The sequence below is a fragment of the Canis lupus genome, chromosome 18 (genome assembly GCF_003254725.2).
Source record: "Canis lupus dingo isolate Sandy chromosome 18, ASM325472v2, whole genome shotgun sequence".
NCBI lineage: Eukaryota > Metazoa > Chordata > Mammalia > Carnivora > Canidae > Canis > Canis lupus.
Genome location: NC_064260.1, coordinates 32309891 through 32333050, shown reverse-complemented (window position 1 = coordinate 32333050; position 23160 = coordinate 32309891). Strand labels below are relative to the sequence as shown.

The 23160-nt window shown below is 49.9% G+C and overlaps 1 protein-coding gene and 1 long non-coding RNA gene across 7 annotated transcripts in view; both read right to left on the bottom strand.

Moving 5' to 3' along the window:
• The window catches only part of PAMR1 (peptidase domain containing associated with muscle regeneration 1), a 158375-nt gene extending 143153 nt beyond the window's left edge, over positions 1 to 15222 (bottom strand). Inside the window, exons 1-2 of one of the 6 annotated variants that reach the window (XM_049097021.1) lie at positions 13160 to 15222; positions 10900 to 11007 (exon numbers count right to left, since the gene is read on the bottom strand). In XM_049097021.1, the coding sequence (XP_048952978.1) occupies positions 10900 to 11007; positions 13160 to 14198 (1147 nt within the window). In that variant the 5' untranslated portion in view covers positions 14199 to 15222. Of the gene's footprint in view, positions 1 to 10899; positions 11008 to 11369; positions 11605 to 11670; positions 12189 to 13159 lie in introns of those variants that run through there. The other 5 variants (XM_049097027.1, XM_049097028.1, XM_049097023.1 and 2 more) reach the window with 5 other exon arrangements.
• LOC125752994 (uncharacterized) lies at positions 808 to 4924 on the bottom strand. Its single transcript, XR_007403761.1, has 2 exons — positions 3007 to 4924; positions 808 to 2660 (listed from the first exon to the last, which is right to left on the bottom strand). It is a non-coding gene; the product is annotated as an uncharacterized LOC125752994 (long non-coding RNA).
• Positions 15223 to 23160: the final 7938 nt, after the last annotated feature.

Genomic DNA, 23160 nt, shown 5'->3' with positions numbered 1-23160 from the left:
AGGGGAGCTGCCCAGCACAGCCAGATGCGGGAGGCAGGACTCGTTCTTGGTCCACCTGTGGTTTTTAGAGACAATGCTTCTGCCTTCAGATGAGTAGTTTCTGGTCATCAACCCCAACAACACCTACCCCTAGGGGAAAAAAGTCACAAGGGACAGGTGGGTGGCCGGGGAGAGGATTTTCCAACCCTGAAAAGGACCCCAAGGGGGCTCACAGGGGGCAGGCAGCCAAGGCAGGCCTCCGTGCTGCTGGTGTTGCCAGGAGGCATCGCAAGGACACAAAGATCCCTCCAGCCCCTCCTGGACTGGCTGTCCTCCTGCTTCTCACTTTTTCCTAAAGCTCTCAGGCCCTGGCTGGCCGCCGCTTTCCTGGGAAACACAGATGGTCAGCATAGAAAATGCAGGCTGGATCTGAGCTTGCCTTACAACACTGGCTAACTCATCCTACCCTGGGGCAATGAAATGCTCCCTCCCTCCCTCCCTCCCTCCCTCTCTCCCCTCCACACACAGGGAATATATCCTGCATACCTTCCATGTGCTTCATAGTCCCTGCCTTCCGGCCACCATAAAACAACAGCTACTGATAGAACAATCACAGATGTCCTATCCCTCTTCTTTGCCCTAATAATAAAGGTCTCAAACTCCCTTCCTAATCTGAGAGGCGTCCTACACACACATGGGACCTGCTAATCGTGAGAGTCAAAAAGACAAGTACTGTTGTCGTTGTGTGGGTGTGTTTGCCACCACAATCAACATTCATTCAGACCCAAGGCGGATGTGTCGCCTGTGATGTGTCACTAGGCCCATGAATGATGAATCATGCTGCTTGGTTTTATTGTTATTGGTTCCCGATAAAAGATGCATAAAATATGTCCTGTTGAGACTGTATGGCATAACTCTACTTAATTGTTAGTTTTCTTATTATCATTTAAAAAGTAGGGGCGTCTGGGTGGCTCAGTAAGTTAAGTGATGGACTCTTGGTTTCGGCTCAGGTCATGGTCTCAGGGTTGTGGGACCCAGCCCCACATCAGGCTTTGCGCTGGGCTTGGAGTCTGCTTGAGATTCTCTCTCCCTCTCCCTTTGCCCCTCCCCCTGCTCACTTGCATTCTCTCTCTCTTTCAAAGACATTTCTTTTTTTTTTAATATTTTATTTATTTATTCATGAGACACAGAGAGAGAACGAGAGGCAGAGACACAGGCAGAGGGAGAAGCAGGCTCCATGAGGGAGCCTGATGTGGGACTCGATCGCAGGTCTCCAGGATCACACCCTGGGCCAAAGGCGGCGCTATACTGCTGAGCCCCGCTGGGCTGCCCATCTCTCTCTCTTTCATAAATAAAAAATCTTAAAAAAAAAAAAAAAGAAAAGAAAAAGAGTAACACAAGGTGATAATTTGGCAAAAACCAAACAATACAGAAGTGAGTGGATGGTGATGGTCCAGCCCAGAAGCACTCCCTTTTAGAGACCATCTGCCCTGTCCCACGGTAAAAGGCGAATGAGTCAACGTGGAAACTTTTGTTCCAAACTGGGTCAATTGGATTCGCCGTGCCTGGACTATAAAAGCGTGAATGGGCAGTGCCAGGGGCTGACACATCTTGCATGCGCACCTCTGAGAGAAGGTCCTCCTGCTTACCTAGCCAGGTCCCCTTAGCTACTCTGCGCTTCCCAGTGCCCAGGTCCCAGTTCTTCCATTGGTGACTCCTCCCAATGTCCTTCCACCAAATCCCGTTTTCGCTTCCTGACTTCACCAGTTTCTGTTGCTGGCCACCCAAGGCCCCTCAACTGATCCAAGCATAGCAGGTACAGGTGTTATAATCACACAGAGACGGGAGGCACACCACAGTGTCCCGTTCTGTGTTATTCTCTATCTTGACCCTCCGCACACACTCATCAATACTCACACAGCATGCTTCCTCCCAATATCCAGGACATAGAAAGTAAAAATGCAGACGGTGAAGGGTCCAAGTGCCTCCTCCCCACCACACACACCTCCTCGAGGAGTAACACTGCTGGCAGCTTAGATGTGTTCTCCCAGACCTGTCTCTGCAGCTGGGTGTGTGGTCGGCTGGGTGTGTGGCCTGTAACACTCACTGAATACCTACCACGTGCCAGGAACCCTATCGGGACTTTTCACCTACTCTGTTTTACCTGCTCCCATAATCTCATTTAATTCTCACAGTACCCCCAAGAGGGAAGCATTAACATCCCATTTGACAGATGAGAAAACCAAGGCGGAGGAACTTCTATTTGCTCCAGCTCCCTCACTGATCCTAAGGGGCACGCAGCACTGTCAGGAGCCCTAACCCTCTTGGTGGGGAAAGATGGCAAGGTCAAGCACCCTGTTGGCTTGGCTTTGCCCTGGGTGAGCAAGGGTATCGTGCCTGGGAGCAGAGAACCATGAACACAGTTTTTGTGTCTATTTCTTCTTTGCCAACTCTGGGTGGTTTTAGGATTTCCCTCCCCACCTTAGAAAAGTCACTTAGAAAATAATCCAGGGGTGCCCAGGTGGCTCAGTCGGTTAAGCATCTGCCTTCAGCTCAGGTCATGATCCCAGGGTCCTGGGGTTGAGCCCCACGTCGTCAGGCTCCCTGCTCAGCGGGGAGTCTGCTTCTCCCTCTCTCTCTGCTGCTCCCCCTGCTTGTTCTATCAAATAAATAAATGAAATCTTTAAAGAAAAAAAAAGAAAAGAGTCCAGTGAGTGGCGATCATCTCTGACTCCCTTCGGTTAAAGCTCCTATTCATCCTCTGGTTATTTAACGAGCAGAAACAGGCAAGCAAAGGAAAAGATTTCAGAATAATCCCTCTCTTTTCTTTCCCCCCAACACTTTTTTTCCCCCCAACCCTTCTGATTGTTTATTCGCTCCTCCTTTCTGTCACAGATGCCAGCAGGAGAAACGGAAAGCACCCTTTGATGGGAGAGGAGCTTTTAAACACCCCAGCTCTTTAGGAGGTGTCCCTGGGTTCTTTTCTCTGCCCCCCTTACTGGAGTCTGGGTGGCCGTTGTAACATACGTGTAACATGAACGTGTGACCATGCAGAAAACCAGGGTAGCGACAGAGTCCGCAGATGTGAACAGAACTGAGCCGAGAGGGACCACAGCCATGGGAAAGCTCTGACGTGGAAGTCAGGTAGAGTGAGCCAGGTGGGCCAGGACTGAGCCGTTCACCTTGTGCTCATCACACAACCCTCTGAAGCTCAACTTTCTCCTTCATCAAATAAGAACAGTCGCCCACACCCGCCCCGCACCCCTCCCTCGCAGGCTGCCGTAAAAATCCACCAGACTGGCATGGGAGAGTGCTCAGCAAAACTGCGAGGAGCCGTATAAATGTATGACCGTCATTAATCCTCAGCCCTCCTTCTGCTATTCCTTAGGCCCATATTGTCCCTAAAATGCAGCCATTCTTTAAACTCAGGCAGACGAGAAATGGCCTCCGAGGTTTCTTGCTTCCTTTTTTCCCCTCAGTTGAAACAAAAAGGAACCAGACGTATTCAAGAGCAAGTGTCAGTGTCTGGTGTGTAACAAGCATGCCCGGCCCCACAGCAGCACCTGCCCTGCGTCCCTGTGGCAATCTCAGAGCTGGCTCCTGGGAGGGGCAGTTACAGCGGGCATTGTTGCGTGCCAGGCTCAGGCTACCCTGGCCCTGAGACAGTAGTGGTACGGCCCCTGGGACTGTTAGGTCTGCCCACTTCTTTTCCAGCCATTCTCACCCCAGCTGATAAAATATCAACCTCGTGGAGCTTTCCAAGCGGGCACCATCTCCCAGCGGATGGGCTCCACCATGCCGCCCAGGAGAGCTCTAAGCGAGCACCTGTTTCTAACATGCCTGGACACAGACAACACGGCAGCACCAAGGAAGAGATGAGCCCCTAGTAAGAGGCCCCTTGGCTAGCTCACCGGGGTTTTTCTCAGCCCCAGGAGGGTCCACGTGCTGTTGTGGCTAATATCACTTTGCTCCCATGGCTGACCAGAGCTGGAATTCCTCTTCTGTCACTTAGCAGAAGTCTCCTGAGCCACGTGTTACCTGTCACAATGTTCCGGTGGTTTTCCCATCAGTGAAATGGGGGAATAACAACTCTGGGCCAGGATGGAGCGGGCCTTGAAGCTGACGTGCCCAGAAAGCTCTCAGCATGCTGCTGCCTTACAGGTCGGAAGTACCCTGGAGACGCTGTGTCCACCAGAATCCCTTGTCCAGCTTGATCGCAAGGGAAACCTTGACCTTCTGGAAGCTGAGCTCCCGAGAGGGCCTGGACGGGAGTGGCCCTGGGTCACACGGATCTGCCTGTTTCTCCACAAAAGGCAGAGGGGGACAGAGAGGAGGTGGGAAGGACAGCCAGATGGACGACAGTCTTGCACAGTGATGTGACACCCTCCGCCCCCCAGTTTGGGGAGCCCTGCAAATCGTCAGCAAAGTGTCCAAATTTGTTCAGTTGCTCCAAGTGCATTTGGGGCAGGTGGAGTGATTCAGATGTGGACCTTCACAGCCGGGTGACTGTGTGCCAGAGCCAAGGCGACAAGTAGAGAGGCCGGAAGCAGATGCAGAGGGACAAGCTTGAGGATCAAAGCCCCAGTGACCCTGAGAAATAGAGGGACAGCCCCTGCCCCTCCCAAACTGTGGAATAGGCATCTGGATAAAGATGAACTGAAGTTTGAAGGAGTGGGGCAGGTTCAACAAACACAAGGTTACGCCATTGCCGTCGTCCTCATCATCTCTGTCATCATCACTCCCAGGTGTTACAGGTCATCTGCCCACGGGACGCAGGAAACTGGCTTTAGGCCGTGCAAGCTGGGACGCAGGAAGCTGGCGCGTTCCTAACCAGGACTGCACTACTGAGGAACTTCTAGCCGGCCCCCCTCGCCCCCATCTCACTGTTGAGATGTGCAGCTACCTCTCCATTCACTAGGAGGCACCAGCCAGCAGCGAGGGTCTGCTGGTTACCCCCCCCCAACACACACACCACCCCCACCCAGGCCCCTTTCCAGTACCACAGGGATGGCTTTCCCCGGGTCCTCGAGTCCCTGGCCCACCCACCGAGGCCGCTCATCGCTCTGCTGACACTCCCGGCCGCACTGCAGTGAGCCCCCAGTTATGAATTACTTACCTGCTGGCCATCATTTCAGTGTAAATGGATTTTAAAAAGCAGTGAAGGAATATATTTTCATTTGGAGTTAAAGCATCCATTTTTTATTGGAGTTGGAGTCTGGTCTGGAAGAGACGGGAGAAGAATGGCTCCGAGGCTAATCTAGGTAATGATGATGATGGAGATGCCCGGAGCAGGCCATACCTCACCGGCAGCCACCCCTCTCCCTCCCCTGGCGTCGCTGCCTACGCTATGTTTTTTTCTTTTCCTTTTTTTTTTTTTTCTCACGGCCCCTTCCATTAACACCCACCGCGTATGATGGAACCATTATGATAATATCCCCGCTCTCGGAAGCCTCGATTGGTCTTGACACGTTATCAACCTGAGAGCTCAGCCACTGCGCACTAAGCCCTATTTATAACAACCCTTGGCAGGAGCCACCAAAATAAAACCTGGTACTTACGGGCCACCTTTCGTCTGAGAGAATCAGAAAGCTTTACAAGCTTAATTAAGCTCCGGCATCTCTGCGACTGATGAGGTGTGCAGGGACCGGGACACCGAGCAAGAGCAGCATCGCTGACTGCGCAGGGATGAGGCTCCGGGCGGCAGGGGCAAGGAATCAACGGGGCCAGCCGGCCTCACCTCCTCTCATGGCAAGTGTTTGTTGAGTGAATTTCTGCAGCTGGGGTGGAAACAGCCATCGGTGGGGGACGGAGGGGCCGTGGAGAAGCCCTGCCCTGCTGCTCCTCCATGTAGGGAGGGGGCCTGAGAACGGCGTCTCATATCCAAAGCCGATTAAGCTAAGCCCACGGACGCAAGTGCTTTTAAGGCCCAGGAAATTGAGCTCCCGAGAAAGACACGGTGATCCGCCCACGGCTCGTGGCTGCTGAGCTCCCAGGGCGGTCCCTGGGCTGAACGCCCTCCTCCCCCAAAGCCTGACCTGCAAAGCCCCAGCTTGCCCTTCAAGACTCAAGCTTAACATGTGCCTCCTCCTCCGTGAAGCCTTCCTGGCCTCCCTTGGGAGAGTTTGCTGCTCCCCCGCATCTGTGCTCCCGGTGGCTTATGCCTCCGTGACGGCGGGGGGGGGGGGGGGGGGGGGGGGGCGGGGTTGCTTCCTAAATGCTCCCCGGGCGGTTCATCCACGCAACCGTGTTCCGAGACGGTGCGGTCAGCATCTCCACTTTCCTGATGAGTTAACAGGCCCAGCGAGGTTAAGTGACTCTTCCAGGACAGCACAGTCAGCAGGTGCAAGACTCAGCCCGGATGCACAGACCCATGTGTGTCCCTGGAGACTCCACCCCGCCCGCCTGCCCGGGAGCACACTCATGAGGGCACAGATCTGCTTCCAGGTGTGCCCCCTCTCGGGTCCATAAGCCCCTCTGTGAGCGGTTCGTCATTTAGGACTCCCTGGCTGCAAACCAAAACCCCACTCCCAGTGTGTCCAACCACCTGGCAAGCCCAGGGGGAAGGGTGGCTTCAGAGTTGATTAATTTGAGGGCCCGGTGACATTACCAAGGACCCCGGCTCCTGCAGCTTTCTGGCCTGCCACCCTCAATGTGTCCACCTAGCTCCCCTTGCGGTTCTGTGGGGACTGTCCCAATTCCAGCCCTCACATCTGGACCTGAACCGTGGAGAAAAGGTGCCACATCTTTTCAGTGTCTTTTTGCCCTAGAGTGGATTGCTTTTCCAGAAACCTCCCTGGGGACCCCAGGTCTCACCAGCCAGCATGGTGTCATCAGCCTGTGCCTAAACCCCACGTGCGCAAGGAGCCGAAAAGCACCCCGACTGGCTTAGCCCAATCAGGGTCCAGCCTCCCTTCCAGCACCAGGCACAGGAAAGAGGACGAAGAGCTGCCCAAAGAAGGGGAAAGGAGGATGAAAAACAGACAACCAACCGAAGCTCCTGACGCCGCGTTAAAGACGAGAGAAAGGCAGAGGCCTCGGCCCTTACTGCCCAGATCTTGACCTTCTGCATCTGAATAAAATACAACAGTTGAACTGAATCACAGCAGAGAAAGAAAACTCATGTCCCAAAGTGCCCAGCCCAGAATTTTTACCACCACACCCCATAACTCGAGTATGATGCCATGTGACTAAGATTCACAATGGCAACGGCTTTCAGATTTATTAAATTAATTCACCAGTGCTCTAACCTTTAGATTCTAGCTTCTAACACCAGTGGCTATCGAAGCCTTTTCCAAAAGCCGGTCAAAAGAGAGCTCTGTGGAATAAAGAGGTTCGTAAAAATGTTAAAGTCTCGCCATAAATTACAGGTTTATGTCAACCCTGACTTTCTTTCCAGAAACACGGTGAAACACAGTATATTCTTAAAAGTGGGAGTCATTCAGGCAGGCAGACTAGTTGCAAAGGCTATTGCATTTCCTGACCTCCTCCTAGCTATCCAGTAGGATTTGCCTGGAATAAAATGTGTAGATACCTGTCCAGGATAGCCAGGTCTGTGAGGATGGGAGCCGTGCAGGAATTCTAGAGTTCAGGCTTCCTGGCTGGCTGAGTTGGTTAAGAGTCTGCCTTAGGCGTGGGTCATGATCCTGGGGTCCTGGGATGAAAAATAATAAAAAGATTTTATTTATTTATTTGAGAGAAAGAGAGCAAGCTGAGCAGGGAGCTTGCTTCTCCCTCTCCCTCTGCCCCCTACTCATGCTTGCTCTCTTTCTCTCAAATAAGTAAATAAAATCTTTAAAAAAAAAAAAAAAAAAAAAAGGAATTCTTGAGCTCATGACCTAATAGAGACATACCAAAAAAAAAAAAAAAAAAAAAAAGGAAAATGATCCTCAAAGCAGGAAAAAAAATGTACTGTAGGGGGGACAAAAAGAGGGGAGGAGAGAGACCCAGATAATAAAAACTATGGCTCAGAGAAGTTCAAAAGCTGCCTGGGGTCAGAGCTAATGATCTCATACACAGAATCACACAAATATTGTTAACAGTGAACTCTTTTTTTTTTTTTTTTAATAAAAGAGTGAACTCTTAACTCTTCTAAGCACTGTAAACATAGGGACTAATTTAATCCTCATAATAAACTACAAAGTTTGTCACCATTAATTAGTATTAATCATCAGACATTATATAATTGATATCATCAGTATTAGTGACACCAATAATTCTACTGTAACTGCATTTTACAAATGGGTACACTGAGGCACAGAGAGGCCAAGTAACTGACTCTGGGTTACACCTCTGGTTAATTTTTAAACTCAGACAATTTGGTCTGAGAGTTTGTTCTCTTAACCATTTCCCTTAGTAGCAACCCCAGAGAACATTTCAAAGCAAAATTTAATCTGAGTTGAGTCTACTTTGATTAAATGCAATAATTTTTTATAGCTGACGTTTTCTCAGGGCTTTTTTTGTTGTTTTTTTGTCTTTGTTTTTGTTTTTTTTTTGCAAAGGGCTTATCCTCCATCATTCTGGAATCTCAGCCCTGCCGTTTACTTGCTGTATGACTTCAGGCTAGTCACTGGCTAAGTAAGCTTCAGTGTTCCCATCTGTAAAGCGGGGACATTCATCACTGTTGGAAACGTTAAAGCAGAGAACGTGTGTGCAAAATAAAGCCGGTAACGCCCTGTGCTAGGCCCATAATAAGCACTCAGTAAGTGTTTGCCACCAGCATTGTAGTGATTATTAATACGTCGCTAGCACTTCCCAACAACCATGCAAAGTAGGCAAGATTCATTATCCTCATTTCTCAGATGTGGAAACCTAAACTCAAAGAAAGGAAATAACCCGCCAGAAAGGAAACAGCCAGAATGTGAAAATGCCAGACTTGGGAAACCTTCCAACTCCGAGCCTCCTGCCCTGCTCCCAACCCTCAAAGCCACCCCCGCCCTCTTTCCCAGGAGGCACTGTTAAATGAGCCAGATCATTCTTCAAACAGGACTATGGAAAAATTCGAAGCAATTGGAAGTCCAGACTCAGGGAGAAGCCCTGAGGAATATTAAGAAAGTTTTCAAGGTGAAAATAGGTTTCTAGGTAGGGACAGAGGAGCAGCACTTTCCCTCGTGCAGAAGCAACTGCCAGAGGGGCGGAAGGGCCAGCGGCTACCCATTGTGATGAACTGTATCCAGGAGCCACGGTGTGGCTTGGCCTTGACTGGGGGAGGGGAGCGTCCCCAGGCTGGGAGGTGACGGCAAGTGGGAGCACTGTCATCGTACAGGTGAAACAGAGGAGTGCGTTCAATGTTGAAACACTGTCTAAAGTACACAAATACGCCTATAAAATGGCATTCTGCTGGAGGGTTTGCTTTTTGGTTTTGGTTTTGTCTTAGTCCTTTGGTTTTCTGGAATTCTGCGTCTCGGTGCACTTGCTCCTGTGAATGCGTCCCACTGCGGTACCTGGGGCATTCAGTCCTGTGGCTGCAGGCAAAGGGCTGCGATGAGGTCAGTCCCTCCTCCAAGAGGTAAGATCCTAGCCAACTTCTTTAAGACCCAACTTCTTTGTCAATACCTGGAAGTGATGGGAAGATCCTGGGATTTGGAGCATCTGGGTTGGAGGCCAGCCCCTCCCAGAATGAAAGTCACATGCTTCCTCTTCCTACATTATGTGGAGGCTTCATCAATATTTTTTTTTCCTTTTAAAATGAAAGTTCTTGGGGCACCTGGGTGGCTCGGTGGTTGAGCGGCTGCTTTCAGCTCAGGTTGTGGTCCCAGGATCCTGGGATCGAGTCCCGCATCAGGCTCCCCGCAGGGCGTGTGCTTCTTTCTCCCTCTGCCTATGCCTCTGCCTCTCTCTTATGAATAGACAAATAAAATCTTTTAAAAAAGTGAAATGAAAGTTCTTATTTTGTACCTCTTAGTAGTAAGGAGCTTTTTAAAACCAACACATGCCACCTGCAGAAACTTAATCTCAGTAACTTTCCAATGACTTATTCAGCAAATTGTTATTGAACTAACTAAGCACCAGGCACTGAGCCCGGCAGCCCCGAAACAATAGGTAAGGGGGACTCCTCAGGCAATGACAACGAACTATCCCTTGTAGTTCTTTACAGCTTTTGTTAGCAGCTAAAGAGGCAGAGACACCAACTACTTTGGATTTCCCCATAGCACCTAGGACGGTCACCGGCTGAATTTAGGTGAAATCATGAATCAACCCGTTAATCACACACAGACAGTTCTGTAATTAGATGATATTCCACTCATGCCCACAAGGTGGAGATCTTGCTTACAGTTTACCCAGGCTGAAAGCACTGCAATCAAAAAAAAAAAAAAAATCCCAGAAGTTAAACCAAAAGATTAAAAAAAAATCAAATTTAATTTATTGAGCACCTATTTAGTACAATATACTAACTTACGTGGTAAGAGAAATAAAAGGTTGTTAAGAAATAGTATTCTCTGCCCTCTAGGTAACGTAGGGGTGAGGAGCTTACACAAAGCGGGAGGACAGTCCCTTTTAATGCATTACTACGTTTTGATGCCTCCGTATGGGAGTCACAGTCACCGGAGCATCAGATAAGGTCTATAAAAAAGCCTGATAGAGCTGTGTGGTGGGGAACAGATTCAACAAAGACTCCACACTTCAGCCAATATGGAAACACTTGAGGGAATACGGGGTCAGTGCTGGAAAGCTCCAGATGTGGTCTTTTGATGCTTCCCTTCAACCACAAACATTACGGTGTCTGCCCTATAACTCTGAACATTCATTCTTTGGAGAATGAAATATAATCAGTGCCAGCTGATGAGCTAATAAAGCTGAACCCCCCCCCCATGTGCACCTGATGGGGGTTAAAGAGCGAAAGAAGCACATGTGAGAAAACAGATTTCCATCGCCTGCTTTCAGGAGGTGGATTCCGCCTCCGCCCCCAACCTTGCATCTTACCTGGGGATCTTGGTTTGGATCCCGGACACCCTCCTGCAGAGCGGGAAGTGGGCGGGGGGAAGCCAATTCTTATCCAAGAGCCTTCCTGGTGGCTGGAACTCAGAGGTGCTGGAAGACAGTGTGGTTTGTTTTGTCATGGTTTGGGGTTGTTGTTTTTTTTTCTCCTCCTCCCCCCCCTCACCCCCCACCATTTATTTTTTTCCCTGAAACCATTAAACCAGCAAGTCAAACGTACTATCAGGATTTCTTTTTCATTTGAACTGAAAATCACATTTGGAAAATAAAGTGAGTGGCTAAATGACAGTGAGTTTTTTAAAAAACCGAAAACGCTGGCAACTTGATTTAAAAAAAAAAAAGGGAAAAAATAATGAGCTTTCCTGATGGAGGGAAAAATCAGGTGGCACACGGCCAGAAGGCCGGAGTTTGAATTTTAGTTTGTGCACTTGCTAAGTCCAGCGTCCCAAGCAAACCTTGTCCACCTCGGTTTCCTCCTGGGCAGAATCATACTGTTTCTTGGTGAGAGGGAGGCCCGGACAGCGCTGCTGCTGCCCCAGGTCCTGCACCTGGCTCCTGCCCCAGCGCTGCTCCTGCCCCAGGTCCTGCCCCAGGTCCTGCACTTGGCTCCTGCACCAGCGCTGCTCCTGCCCCAGGTCCTGCACCTGGCTTCTGCACCAGCACGGCTCCTGCCCCAGCTCCTGCCCCAGTGCTGCTCCTGCCCCAGGTCTTGCCCCAGGTCCTGCCCCAGCGCTGCTCCTGCCCCAGGTCCTGCACCTGGCTCCTGCACCAGCGCTGCTCCTGCCCCAGGTCCTGCACCTGGCTCCTGCACCAGCGCTGCTCCTGCCCCAGGTCCTGCATCAGCGCTGCTCCTGCCCCAGGTCCTGCTCCAGGTCCTGACCCAGGTCCTGCCCCAGTGCTGCTCCTGCTCCAGGTCCTACCCCAGCGCTGCTCCTGTCCCAGGTCCTGCCCCAGGTCTTGCCCCAGCTCCTGCCCCAGCGCTGCTCCTGCCCCAGGTCCTGCACCAGCGCTGCTCCTGCCCTAGGTCCTGCCCCAGGTCCTGCCCCAGCGCGGCTCCTGCCCCAGGTCCCGCACCTGGCTCCTGCAGCCTGCCCCAGGTCGGATCCGGGGTTACCACGTTCTCACAGCCGCCAACCCCCGCCCCCCGCCCCGGTCCCGAGCTTGCGTTCCACGAGCGCGGGGACAGCCTGCGGGGGTTACTGCCCTGAGACCCGGCTCCGTGGATCGGCCTGGGTGTTGCAGGGCTTGCGGAGCGAGGTTTAATCCCCGCCCCCCCCGCAACCACCCCCCCACCCCAGTCCCTCCGCAGAGACCGAGCCAGCACCCCCGGAGCGCACCCGCCCGCAGTGACCCGCGGTGGCAAGCGCGCCCGCGAGAGGGGTGTCGGAGCAAAGCTGGTGCCACAGGGGGTGCCCCCCGCCCCCCGGCCGGGCTGGAGCGCAGGCCGCGGCCCCCCTTAGGCTGGGAGGCCGCGCCGTCGGAGAGCCGGGCGGCGGAGGGACCCGCGGAGGGACCCGCCCCGGCCCGCGCCAACTCCGCAGGCGGCCCGGCGGCCGCCCCGACCCCGACCCCGACCTCGGCCCCGGCCCCGACCGGCCCGGGCTTGCGCGGCTCCCGCAGGCCCCGAGGTCCCCGGCCGAGGCGGGGCCGCCTCTCCCGCGCGGAAGGAGCCGTCGCCGCTTTAAGGGGAGGGGGGGAGGGGCGGGGCGGGAGCGGCGGCCGCGGAGGGGGAGGGGAGGGGCGGGGAGGGGAGGGGGAGGGGTCCCCTCGCGCCCACGTGGTCCGGGCGCCTGTGAATCGCGCCCGCCCGAGGGTCTCGCAGCCAAATACAAAAGCGGCTGGGAAGCGGCGGCCGCGCGAGTTCCCAGCGCCGGGCGGAGCGCCGCGGCCGCGATGGGGCCGAGGCGCCCGCAGCCCCGCAGCCGCCACGCCGCCGGGCCCGCCTCGCCGCCGGGACCTGGGCGCCCGGGCGCGGCTTGAAGCGGCGGCGGCCCCCGCGCGGCCCGCGGGGCTCGGGCAGGAGGATGCGCGACGCGGCCGCCGCCGCCGCCGCCGCCGCGGGGCTCTGGCTGCTGGCGCTCGGCTCGCTGCTGGCGCTGCGGGGCGGGCTCCCGGCGCCGCGCAGCCCGCCGCCCGCCGACCGGCTCCCGCGGCGCCCGGGCCCCGCGCCCCGGCCCCCCCCGGCCCCGGCCCCGGCGCGGGACGCCCGCGGCGGCTCCCCGAAAACTTTCCGGGCGCTGCTCACCTTGGCGGCCGGCGCGGGCGGCGCGGGCGGCGCGGCGCGGGGGCCCCCGGGCGGGCGCGAGGGGCGCGCGGCGGTGCGCGGGGGCGTCTTCTGGAGCCGCGGCCTGGAGGAGCGGGTGCCCCGCGGCTTCTCGGAGGCGCAGGCGGCCGCGTGGCTGGAGGCGGCGCGCGGCGCGCGGGTGGTGGCCCTGGAGCGCGGCGGCTGCGGGCGCAGCTCCAACCGGCTGGCCCGCTTCGCCGACGGCACCCGCGCCTGCGTGCGCTACGGCGTGAGCCCCGAGCAGATCCAGGGCGAGGCCCTGTCCTTCTACCTGGCGCGCCTGCTGGGCCTCCAGCGCCACGTGCCGCCGCTGGCCCTGGCCCGCGTGGAGGCTCGCGGCGCGCAGTGGGCGCAGGTGCAGGACGAGCTCCGCGCCGCGCACTGGGCGGAGGGCAGCGTGGTGAGCCTGACGCGCTGGCTGCCCAACCTCACGGACGTGGTGGTGCCCGCGCCCTGGCGCTCCGAGGACGGCCGGCTGCGGCCGCTGCGGGCCGCCGGGGGCGAGCTGGCCAACCGCAGCCAGGCGGAGCTGGTGGACCTGGTGCAGTGGACCGACCTGATCCTTTTCGACTACCTGACGGCCAACTTCGACCGGCTGGTCAGCAACCTCTTCAGCCTGCAGTGGGACCCGCGCGTCATGCAGCGCGCCACCAGCAACCTGCACCGCGGCCCCGGCGGGGCGCTGGTCTTTCTGGACAACGAGGCGGGCCTGGTGCACGGCTACCGGGTGGCGGGCATGTGGGACAAGTACAACGAGCCGCTGCTGCAGTCGGTGTGCGTGTTCCGCGAGCGGACGGCGCGGCGCGTGCTGGAGCTGCACCGAGGCCGGGACGCGGCCGCGCGGCTGCTGCGCCTCTACCGGCACCACGAGCCTCGCTTCCCGGAGCTGGCCGCGCTCGCCGACCCCCACGCGCAGCTGCTGCAGCGCCGCCTCGACTTCCTCGCCAAGCACATTTTGCACTGCAAGGCCAAGTACGGCCGCCGCCCCGGGACTTAGCATCCCCGCCCCCGGCAGCCCCCCCGCACCCCGGAGGAGAGGGCGAGAGGCCCCCCGGGCCGGGGGAGGCGGGACGCGCGGAGCGGGAAAGGCCGCCGCCCCGGCCACCGGCCAACGCCCAGCCCGTGGCTCCGGGCCGCCAGGAGGCTGAAACTTCTCCTCGGCTGCACCCACCTGCCCTGCCCCTTGCTCTCCATCTCGTGCCGTCTCCTTTCAAAGTTCGCGGAGGACGGCGTCTCCGGGGCGAGAAGTGGAACGTTCCCCCGGCCCAGCCTGCGGGAGGACGCTGCCCTGTGGCCGCACCGAGTTTGGATCCGGAGACACCCGCCGCCGCCGGAGGAGTGTGCACCCCCACCCCCACCCCACCCCGCCCCGGGTGGCCGGCCGTCTCGGTGGGAGATGCGTCCCATCCCTTGCCTCTCCCCCACCCCCACCCCCATTCCCTCTCCGAAAAAGGAAAACTTCTGTTGGAGCCGTTGAGCTAATTTGTGCGTTTCCCACCCAACGCTGCGCTGGTGGCCCGGAGCTGGGCTGTGACATCGGCTGGCGCAGCCCCCTTCCTGTGCTCTGCCTTTGTTCCGGCGGCGGCGTGATGGTGAGATCACTGTTAGGGGCTGGGGGAAGGCTCCCGGTAGGACAAAGGGAGCAGGACCTTCAGAACCCGGAGGGGGGGGGGATCTCCGCTGACCCTGACCAGGTGCCTGCCTTGCTCCTAACCACATGCCCTTTGGGCCTAAAGCCTCTAGATTGCAGGACCCTCCGTCGGCTCCGAGTCAAGTAGTGGATTTCTCCCTCCCCTCCTCCCCTCCGACCAAAATTTTGACAATGATGATGTTCACCAGAAGCAAATGAGTTTCATGCACTTTACTTTGTTTTGTTTTTTTTTTTTTATTTTAGTTTTTTTTTTTTAATCAGGAGAAACTTTTTTTATTTGACAAAATTTGCCTTCTGTGTATATATGTGCATAAAGCGTGTTGTAAATATACTAAACAAACTTATATTTCAATAAAAGGGAGTTTAAAATTTAGAGAATTTCATTTCCGTGCTTTTCCGCTGTGGGAGATCACCGACGCCCCTCCCCGCTTTTCGAATTAGCTTTAGGGTTTCTCCCTTGTGGACGTGCTTTATAAAAACAAAGGATGCCTATATACCCCAGTTGTGAGGGCCGGGAACGTACAGGAATGAACAAAGACGGAGCGGTTTCTCTGCCCTGTTTGCTCAAATGAACCCTAGGGCAGGAAATTTCAGAGTTCAATAGAGAATGTGGGGGAGAGACCGGGAAGGAAAGTATTCTATTTCCTGGCAAATACAACTTTGATATAAAAGGATTTCACTGTACTATATTCCTGTATTAATCATTTGACAAATATGATAGAACCAGATGTGCAGACTAAAATATGACAAATGCCCCCTTTTTAAACCTAGCTGGTCACGTGTTGCACATTTTTTTTCAGCATGGTAATTACCATGCACCACATTATGTGCAGATACTAAGCTGAGCACATATTGCAAACAGGTAGAGAAAGTCATAAATTAGTTGTTTCCTTTAATCCCCTGGCATAAAAAAAAGTCTCCTGGCATAAATTCCATCACATCCAAGAGATCATAATCTCCAACATCTGGACTCGTCCAACCCTCTTAAGAGATTGTCTTGGGTTTTTTTTTTTTTTTTTTTTTTTTTTCCAGGTAATAACTGCATGGTCCCCCTCAGATCAGCCATGGTGAAACCAAGAAAGTGGGCAGTATTTTGTATGGGACCTTAGAATCCTTACATTTTGGGGACTTCAAACTTAGAGAATAGTTTTGGATTGTCTTAAGCTCCTTTCTGACCCTGTGGAAAAAGAGAGGGATTTGGTCTGTGTGTTTTACAAGCCACTGGTGTTTTATCTTGACGTTTTATTTGATATCTGGGTCCAAATGATCTTGCCTATTGTCTTATTTTTATTTAATGACTCTTAAGGCAACTTTCGGTTACTGTAATAGTTATTTATTTGATATGCATTTGTAAGCCTAGGGTTTTATAGACTCCTGAAGATAATTGAATCTGTGGGCTCGCCTTCTCACTCCACATTACAACACAGCCTGTGTAATTTCACTATTTAATACCATCCTTACGCTGCTGGTGACTTATGCTAAACCAAAACTTATTTCAACTGAAAAAAAAAAAAAAAAAAAGGAAGTCCATAAACTTTGTGGAATAAGCCAGATTTTTTCCTTAGTACAGCCACAGAATGTTCTGATATTGTCTTTGTTTTTCAAGACCTTGTTCATGTGAGGCCTCTGATCATTACACCCTTCAAAAAGAAACATTTTCCATTTCTGACAATTAATAACTATGTGAGATTTGCTGCCTAAGTCAACCCGAGGCTGCTCCAAAAAAGGATATATAGCAACCTACCTTTTTACCCGGCATGCTCATCGAGGAAAACAATGAGCAGAAATAAGTTTCACAGACCACGCAGGAAATAGACCCAGAAGCATCAACACTGGTGAGTTCTGGGCCAGCAGCATTCCCTACATTGCTCTTAAACTACACTTCCAAGCCCAGACTTGACCATTAACCCAGAGCAAGAAACTAAGCATAATTTAAATGGCTCTTCTCAGATTCTTTAGTGAACCATATCTGCCTGTTGGAGAAATAAGTTTAATTACATGGTGGAGTTGGTAAGGGAACCAAAATTTAATTACAGAGAACAGGATTTAACTGTCGCTATTCCTCGTGGATAATCAGCAGGCTATGGCATGGAAAGATCAATTAAAGATTTGCCATGGTCGGTGAATAGTGCTAGAGCCAAATCATTTTTCAGATGAAAAAAAAAAAAAATCCCAAAACTTTCAGACTGCAGCATGATGTGGAAAGAGTAATGGATTCTGCAGGCAAGCTATATTCTGAATTCTGTCCCTCACCTATTTACTTTCAGCAAATCATGTAACTTAGTTCCCTCATCTATGAAATGGAAATTCGATCAGAGTATTGTGGGATTTAATGTTAACCTATAAAACATAAGGGGCACGTAATAGGTACTTAAGGAAAAAAAAACACCACTTCCCTTCCTCTTCATCTTGAAAAAAGCCTTTTGCCCTCTTACATTCAGTAAACTTCTACCAATTTTCACCATCAAAGCCAAACCTAGCAGTTTCTAAGGTCAGATTCAGTTTTCAAAGTGTGGTAATAAATGAATTCGACAAAGTACCGAGGACCATCTCCCGCCACTATGCAAAGCACTGGATAAGGCCAAGGGCACGGGTTTGATCTTTACATGTGTCTGAGAGGGTGGTTTCTGGACCCAGGCAGATGCCTCACACCAAAGCAGCTATCCTACAAATATATGAGGGTAATTTTTTTAGAAGTAAATGGCAGGCAGCCCAGGTGGCTCAGTGGTTTAGCGCCGCCTTCGGACCAGGGCCTGACCCCAGAGACCCGGGATCGAGTCCCATGTGAGACTACCTGCATGGAGCCTGCTTCTCCCAATGCCAATGTCTCTGCCTCTCTCTCTCGCTCTCATGAATAAATAAATAAAATCTTTAAAGAAAAATGATTAGAGGTAAATGGCTTGTTGCAGATCCATCATCATTTCTGGAAAGCATCAAAAAGTGATGAATCTTTGTAAGAACAATCCTCCTCCCAGTTCTTTCTGCCAAGAGAAAGTAGGCAGTTGACCTTTTCTCCCTGGATTTGACTATTGATTCATTCCTTTCGTCGGTGACATAGTTCTACACTATTAAGAGTATTCACTGTCCTGTCTTCAAATCAGAAAGAAAAACAAAGTATTTTAAACACGTCTTAACTCTTCTCAACCTTCTGCCTACAGCTGCAGCTAGCAGAGTCCTCTAAGGCCTAAGGGTTCATTATGTGATTAAATGAGTAAATATTTGTAATATTCTCAGAACAGTGCCCGGCACATAGTAAATGCAATTTAAGTGTGTTTGTTTCTTGGTGAGGGACATCATTTTCTCCTCTAAGTCAAAATCAGAGGCTCTCGGAGTCCCGGGCAGGATCCTTTTTCAGAATCCTGCTTTATCTTTGCAGTCATAGAACACTTTCTACATGCTTCTATTTTGGTTCAGGAAGACCAGCCAGGGTGCATGAGTCTGGCAGGAATTACCCAAAGCCCACAGTTGTCAGCTGGTTGTCTCCTTTCTGAGAATGCCTTCCATGTGAGTGGTCACAGGCACCCCCTCTTTTTCACAGGGAGGCTGTGATTCTGTTTTTCATGTGGCTCTTCAGCTCCAGGCTGCAGTGAGCTGTGGAATTTTGCACCTTCTGAGCTATCCAATAGTCGTGGATTATCCAAGCCCGGGGACAGATTATTTGTCCCTCCACACACCTGCTCCATCTCACTGATGCCGTATGGCATAAAGTTGGCAGAACTAGTAGTGAAGGAGAAAGGGGAGTTCGTTTGATCCAGAAGCACAAGAATTGCTCCAGAAGGGACTAGAAGGCCAGCGGCCACAGAGCAAGAGTTGACACCCCCTTCCAAGCAATCTTCCATCATTAGAGTCGAACATTAAGGATACTGGGAGTCAAGAGACCAAGGCTACTCCTGACTCACATGTCACTTACGAAAATCATTTCTCCCTTCTGGCTCCAAGTGTCTTACCTGGAACAGAAAGCGTTTGACTGATGACTCTCCCATTTTTTTGACCGGAATTCACAGTAAGGCACACACTTTACGTTGTGAGCCAGCATGGGCACACACACACACACACACACACAAAAGAGCAACGAAAGTTTCCCAAAACAGTCTATGCAAAATGCTTTTAATATTCAAGTGTATCCCATCCCTCCTCTTCCTTTACTTCCCAGTGTCAGCAGTGACCCTCTAAACTGATTTCATAACCCATCAGTGGGGCACAGTCTGTCCACTGCAAAACACTGGATTAGATGGTGATCCTTTCCAGCTTCGAGATTCCAGAGAAATTCCATTTATAACCAATTTACCACCTACTACAATTTTTCCCCAAAGGGAATACAGACTTTAATTTTGTATACTCTTTAAAAAACAGAAGACTGAAGCGTTTTGTTTCAAAATATAATTGGGAGAACTCAAAATTTTCCCCAAGTTCTGCTTATAAACACTTTTAAGATTCCCTGAATGTGGGAAGTAACTTGCAGTCTGTTCCAACCACATGTGAGCAAATAGTGCTGTTGTAGGGCTTCCAAGGGGGGAAAAAAATCCTTTGCATATCTGCCTTAACATGGCCCAAGGACGACTCAAGAGGACAGTTTCTTTTCTGTGTATTCATAAAGATCAGATGTAGGAGTCATAATTTTTTAATGTGACTGTTTTACCAATTTCTCTTTCTATGTCCTGCTGTGGGGGAAACTGCATTAATAAACTATGTCTCAATGCTGCCTCGCTGGAATATTTTTTCTCTGCAGGACTCCACCAAATATAGCTAAAGGAATGCTCATTTTATTTATCTTTTCAACTTTCTTTCCATTTAGGATACGTCTTCTTGACACTTTGGAAATTTTTCTCTTAACAGCACCTTAATGTGTTTAAGAGAATAGAGAACTAATTGTTCATTGAGTAATGACGACAACAACAAGAAAGAACTCTTTTTCCCCCCCTTTCTTTGGTGCCATATGGTACCTTTTACGGTTTTCGCAGTTATTTTACACTCTATCCAGAAAAATTAAGTAGCTTATGGAACTGGCATTTTTCCAGTACCAGCTTAGAGCTTTTACTTTGCTGAGAAATTGTGGGTTAATAATAGAGAAATGTCACTTTTAATTTGATGGTCCTACATCATGCATTATCTCTGCCTGCTTACACCCTCCTCTGAATGGTTCTTTTAAACGCTTATAAAAGAATTTGTCCCCAATCTACAAACAGCCTTTATGGATAAATAAGGTGAATGGGTTATGACCACAGCCATGATCTTTTTTTCTTTTTCTTTTGTGATAAAATATATGTAACACAAAGTTTGCCATTTTAACCATTTTGATTGTGTAATTCAGTGATATCATGTCGTCGATGTTGTACAACCATACCACTATTACCAAGTCATGTTCAGAACGCCAGACAAAATCTCTGTCATCATTAAGCAATAACTCCTCAACCTTCCTTTCCTCTGGTAACTTCTAATCTGCTTTCCGCCTTTATGAATTTCCCTAGTCTAGATTTTTCACGTAAGTGGAATCATCCATCATTTGCCTTTCTGCGTCTGGCTTCTCTCACTTACACAGCCATGATCTTGGTCATGGAGGCAACATGATAGAATGTAAGCAATACTATTTGGGAGCTGGCAAAACTGGATTTGAGTCTGGTTTCCACCGTTTCATAAATAGCCCTAGACTCTCAGAGGGGTTGATGAACTCTTCATTTTTCTCACCCAGAAAAAACAACGGGAAGAGTAGATAGTCTCTAGAATTCCTCTCAGCTCTAGAAAAATGCCGTGGTTTTATGTACAGCAACTCTGTAAATGAATTCCATCCCTAATTTCCAATTTATTTTCTCTTGAAGGTTCGATGACTTTTGAAGTGCCTCCTAAAAAGTTCCAGGTCATGTGCTAGGACTGTGGATCCAGTGGTGAGCAGGATAGGTGAGGTGCTTGTCTTCAAGTTGCCTAGAGTCTACTGAGGAAGCTGGAACATTACCTAGCAGAGATAATATGTGATCTATGCTATGACAGGGGAAAATACTATAGACCACGTAACTGGACTTTGTAAGCTTCTCTTGGGGGAGGTCGAGGAAAGCTTACAAGTTGTTCTTGGATTTGTCTTGGAATTTAAGGAAGTCTTGAAGATAAGGAAGCTACAGAAGGAGAGATGTTTATAGCAATGCTGAAGATGTCCTGCTGACAAGATCACAGGAAGGTTTGATCTCTAAAACTTGTCTTAGAGGGTTGAGGGAGTCCCATGTTAGCAGTTCAAGCTTAAGTATTTTTTGTTTTTTGTCCTTGCAGCAGGGATGGTACCTGCTTTCTGCAATATGACATATATTTAAACATTAACCACCCTGAGGTTGGGTTCATGGACATGGATATGCTGCAGGAATTTATAACATGGGGAAATTAACTTCTGTCAATAATAACTCCTTTTTGCTGAAAGAATATGAACAAATTAGTCTTTGTGTTGGGTATTTTGCAGCAAATTAGCAATGATCACTTTGGATTGAATATTTGTTTTATAGATGTGTAAACTAAGGTTCAAAGAGGCTAAGGTCAAACACGTAGGGCCGCTGCTCCAAGACAGACCTAACACCTAAGAGTAGGTTGTACCTTTTAGTTTTTCCCCTTTGGTCTTCCTTTCTTTTTCCATCCCCCTCTTTTCCTTAATACTGGTCTCTTGTAATTGCTTTCTTTTAAGATCTTCTCTTTGTTTTTGGTGTGTCTTATAATCTCATGATGTATGTAGATGTGGATTTATTTTTGTTTTTTTCCAGTAGGAACGTGATATGTTTCTTAAATCTAATGAGTCTTTTTTTTTTTTCAGTCTAGAAAAATCCTCAGTCATTATCTCTTCAGATATTTTATTTCTTTTACTCTTTCTATTTTCTCCTTTTAGAAACATTTTTAGGCATGTGTTAGGTCATCTTTTTCTATCCCCCATGGCCCAAATTCCAGTACATGTTTTTCATCTCTTAATCTTTCTACCCTGCCCTCAAGGTAATTTCCTTAGATTTGTCTTCCAGTTCACTGATTCTCTCTCCAACAGCAAGTATCCATTCTTGAAGTTTTGTTTTGTCTTATTCAATTCAATGACTTTATTTTTACTACCAAAAGTCCTTTCGGTTCTTTTTTTTTTTTTAATTATTTTTAAGCAATTTCTACAACCCCTCCCCCAAACCCTGAGACCACAATCCTGAGACCAAGAGTCACATGTTCTACCAACTGAGCCAGCCAGGTGCCTGGTTTTGGTTCTTTTTTTAAAAAAATAATAAATTGCTTTTTTTAGAGTAGTTTTAGGTTCATAACAAAATTAAGCCAAGGTACAGAGATTTCCCATACTCCCGACTGCCACACATTCATAGCATCCTCATTTTCACCATTTCCAAACCAGAGTTTCCTAGCAGACATTTCCCACCAGAGTTTTCATGTGTTATAATTGATGGACCTACATTAACGTATCATTGTCACCCAAGGTACATGTTTACATGAAGTTTCACTCTTGGCGTTATATGTTCTACGGATTTAAACAAATGTATAAAGCCATGTATTCACCATTATAGTAACATACAAACATATAGTTTCACTGCCCTAAAAATCCTCTGTGTTCTGCCAATTACTCCCTCCCTCCCCTCTTACTTCTGGCTACTGAGCCATCTATTGTCTCTATAACTTTGTCTTTTCCAGAATGCCATATTGTTGGAATCACACATGTGTAGTGTTTTCAGATTGAATCCTTTCATTTAATAATATGCAATTAAGGTTCTTTCTTGTCTTTTCATGGCTCTATAGCTCATTTCTTTTTAGTGCTGAATAATATTCCATTGTCTGGATGTACTACAGCTTATTTAACCATGCACCCACTGAAGAAAGTCTTGGTTGCTTCCAAGTTTTTGGCAATCATAAATAAAGCTGTTATAAATACCCATGTGGAGGTTTTTGTGTGGACACAAGCTTTTATCTTCTTTGGGTAAACACCAAGGAATACAACTGCTGCATCATGTGATAAGATTATCTTCACTTTTGTAAAAACTGCCAAGCTGTCTTCCAAAGTAGTATTCAGTTCTTTTTCAGACCTTCCCATTTTTTAATGTTTGCTGCTTTTCTCATGTTTTCAAGATGTATTCAATCATGTAAAAGTATAGATTTGATTATTCTAGCATCTGGGTTTCTGGGATGATCTGATCCTATCGTGTGTATGTGTGTGTCCTGACTTTTGTACATATAAGGTTGCCATGTAAAATTTAAACTTAAACTTTAGATAATAAATAATTTTTTACTGTAAGTATGTTGCATGCATACTTGAGATATGCTTGTAGAGAAAATTATTTTTTGCTTATCTAAATGTAGT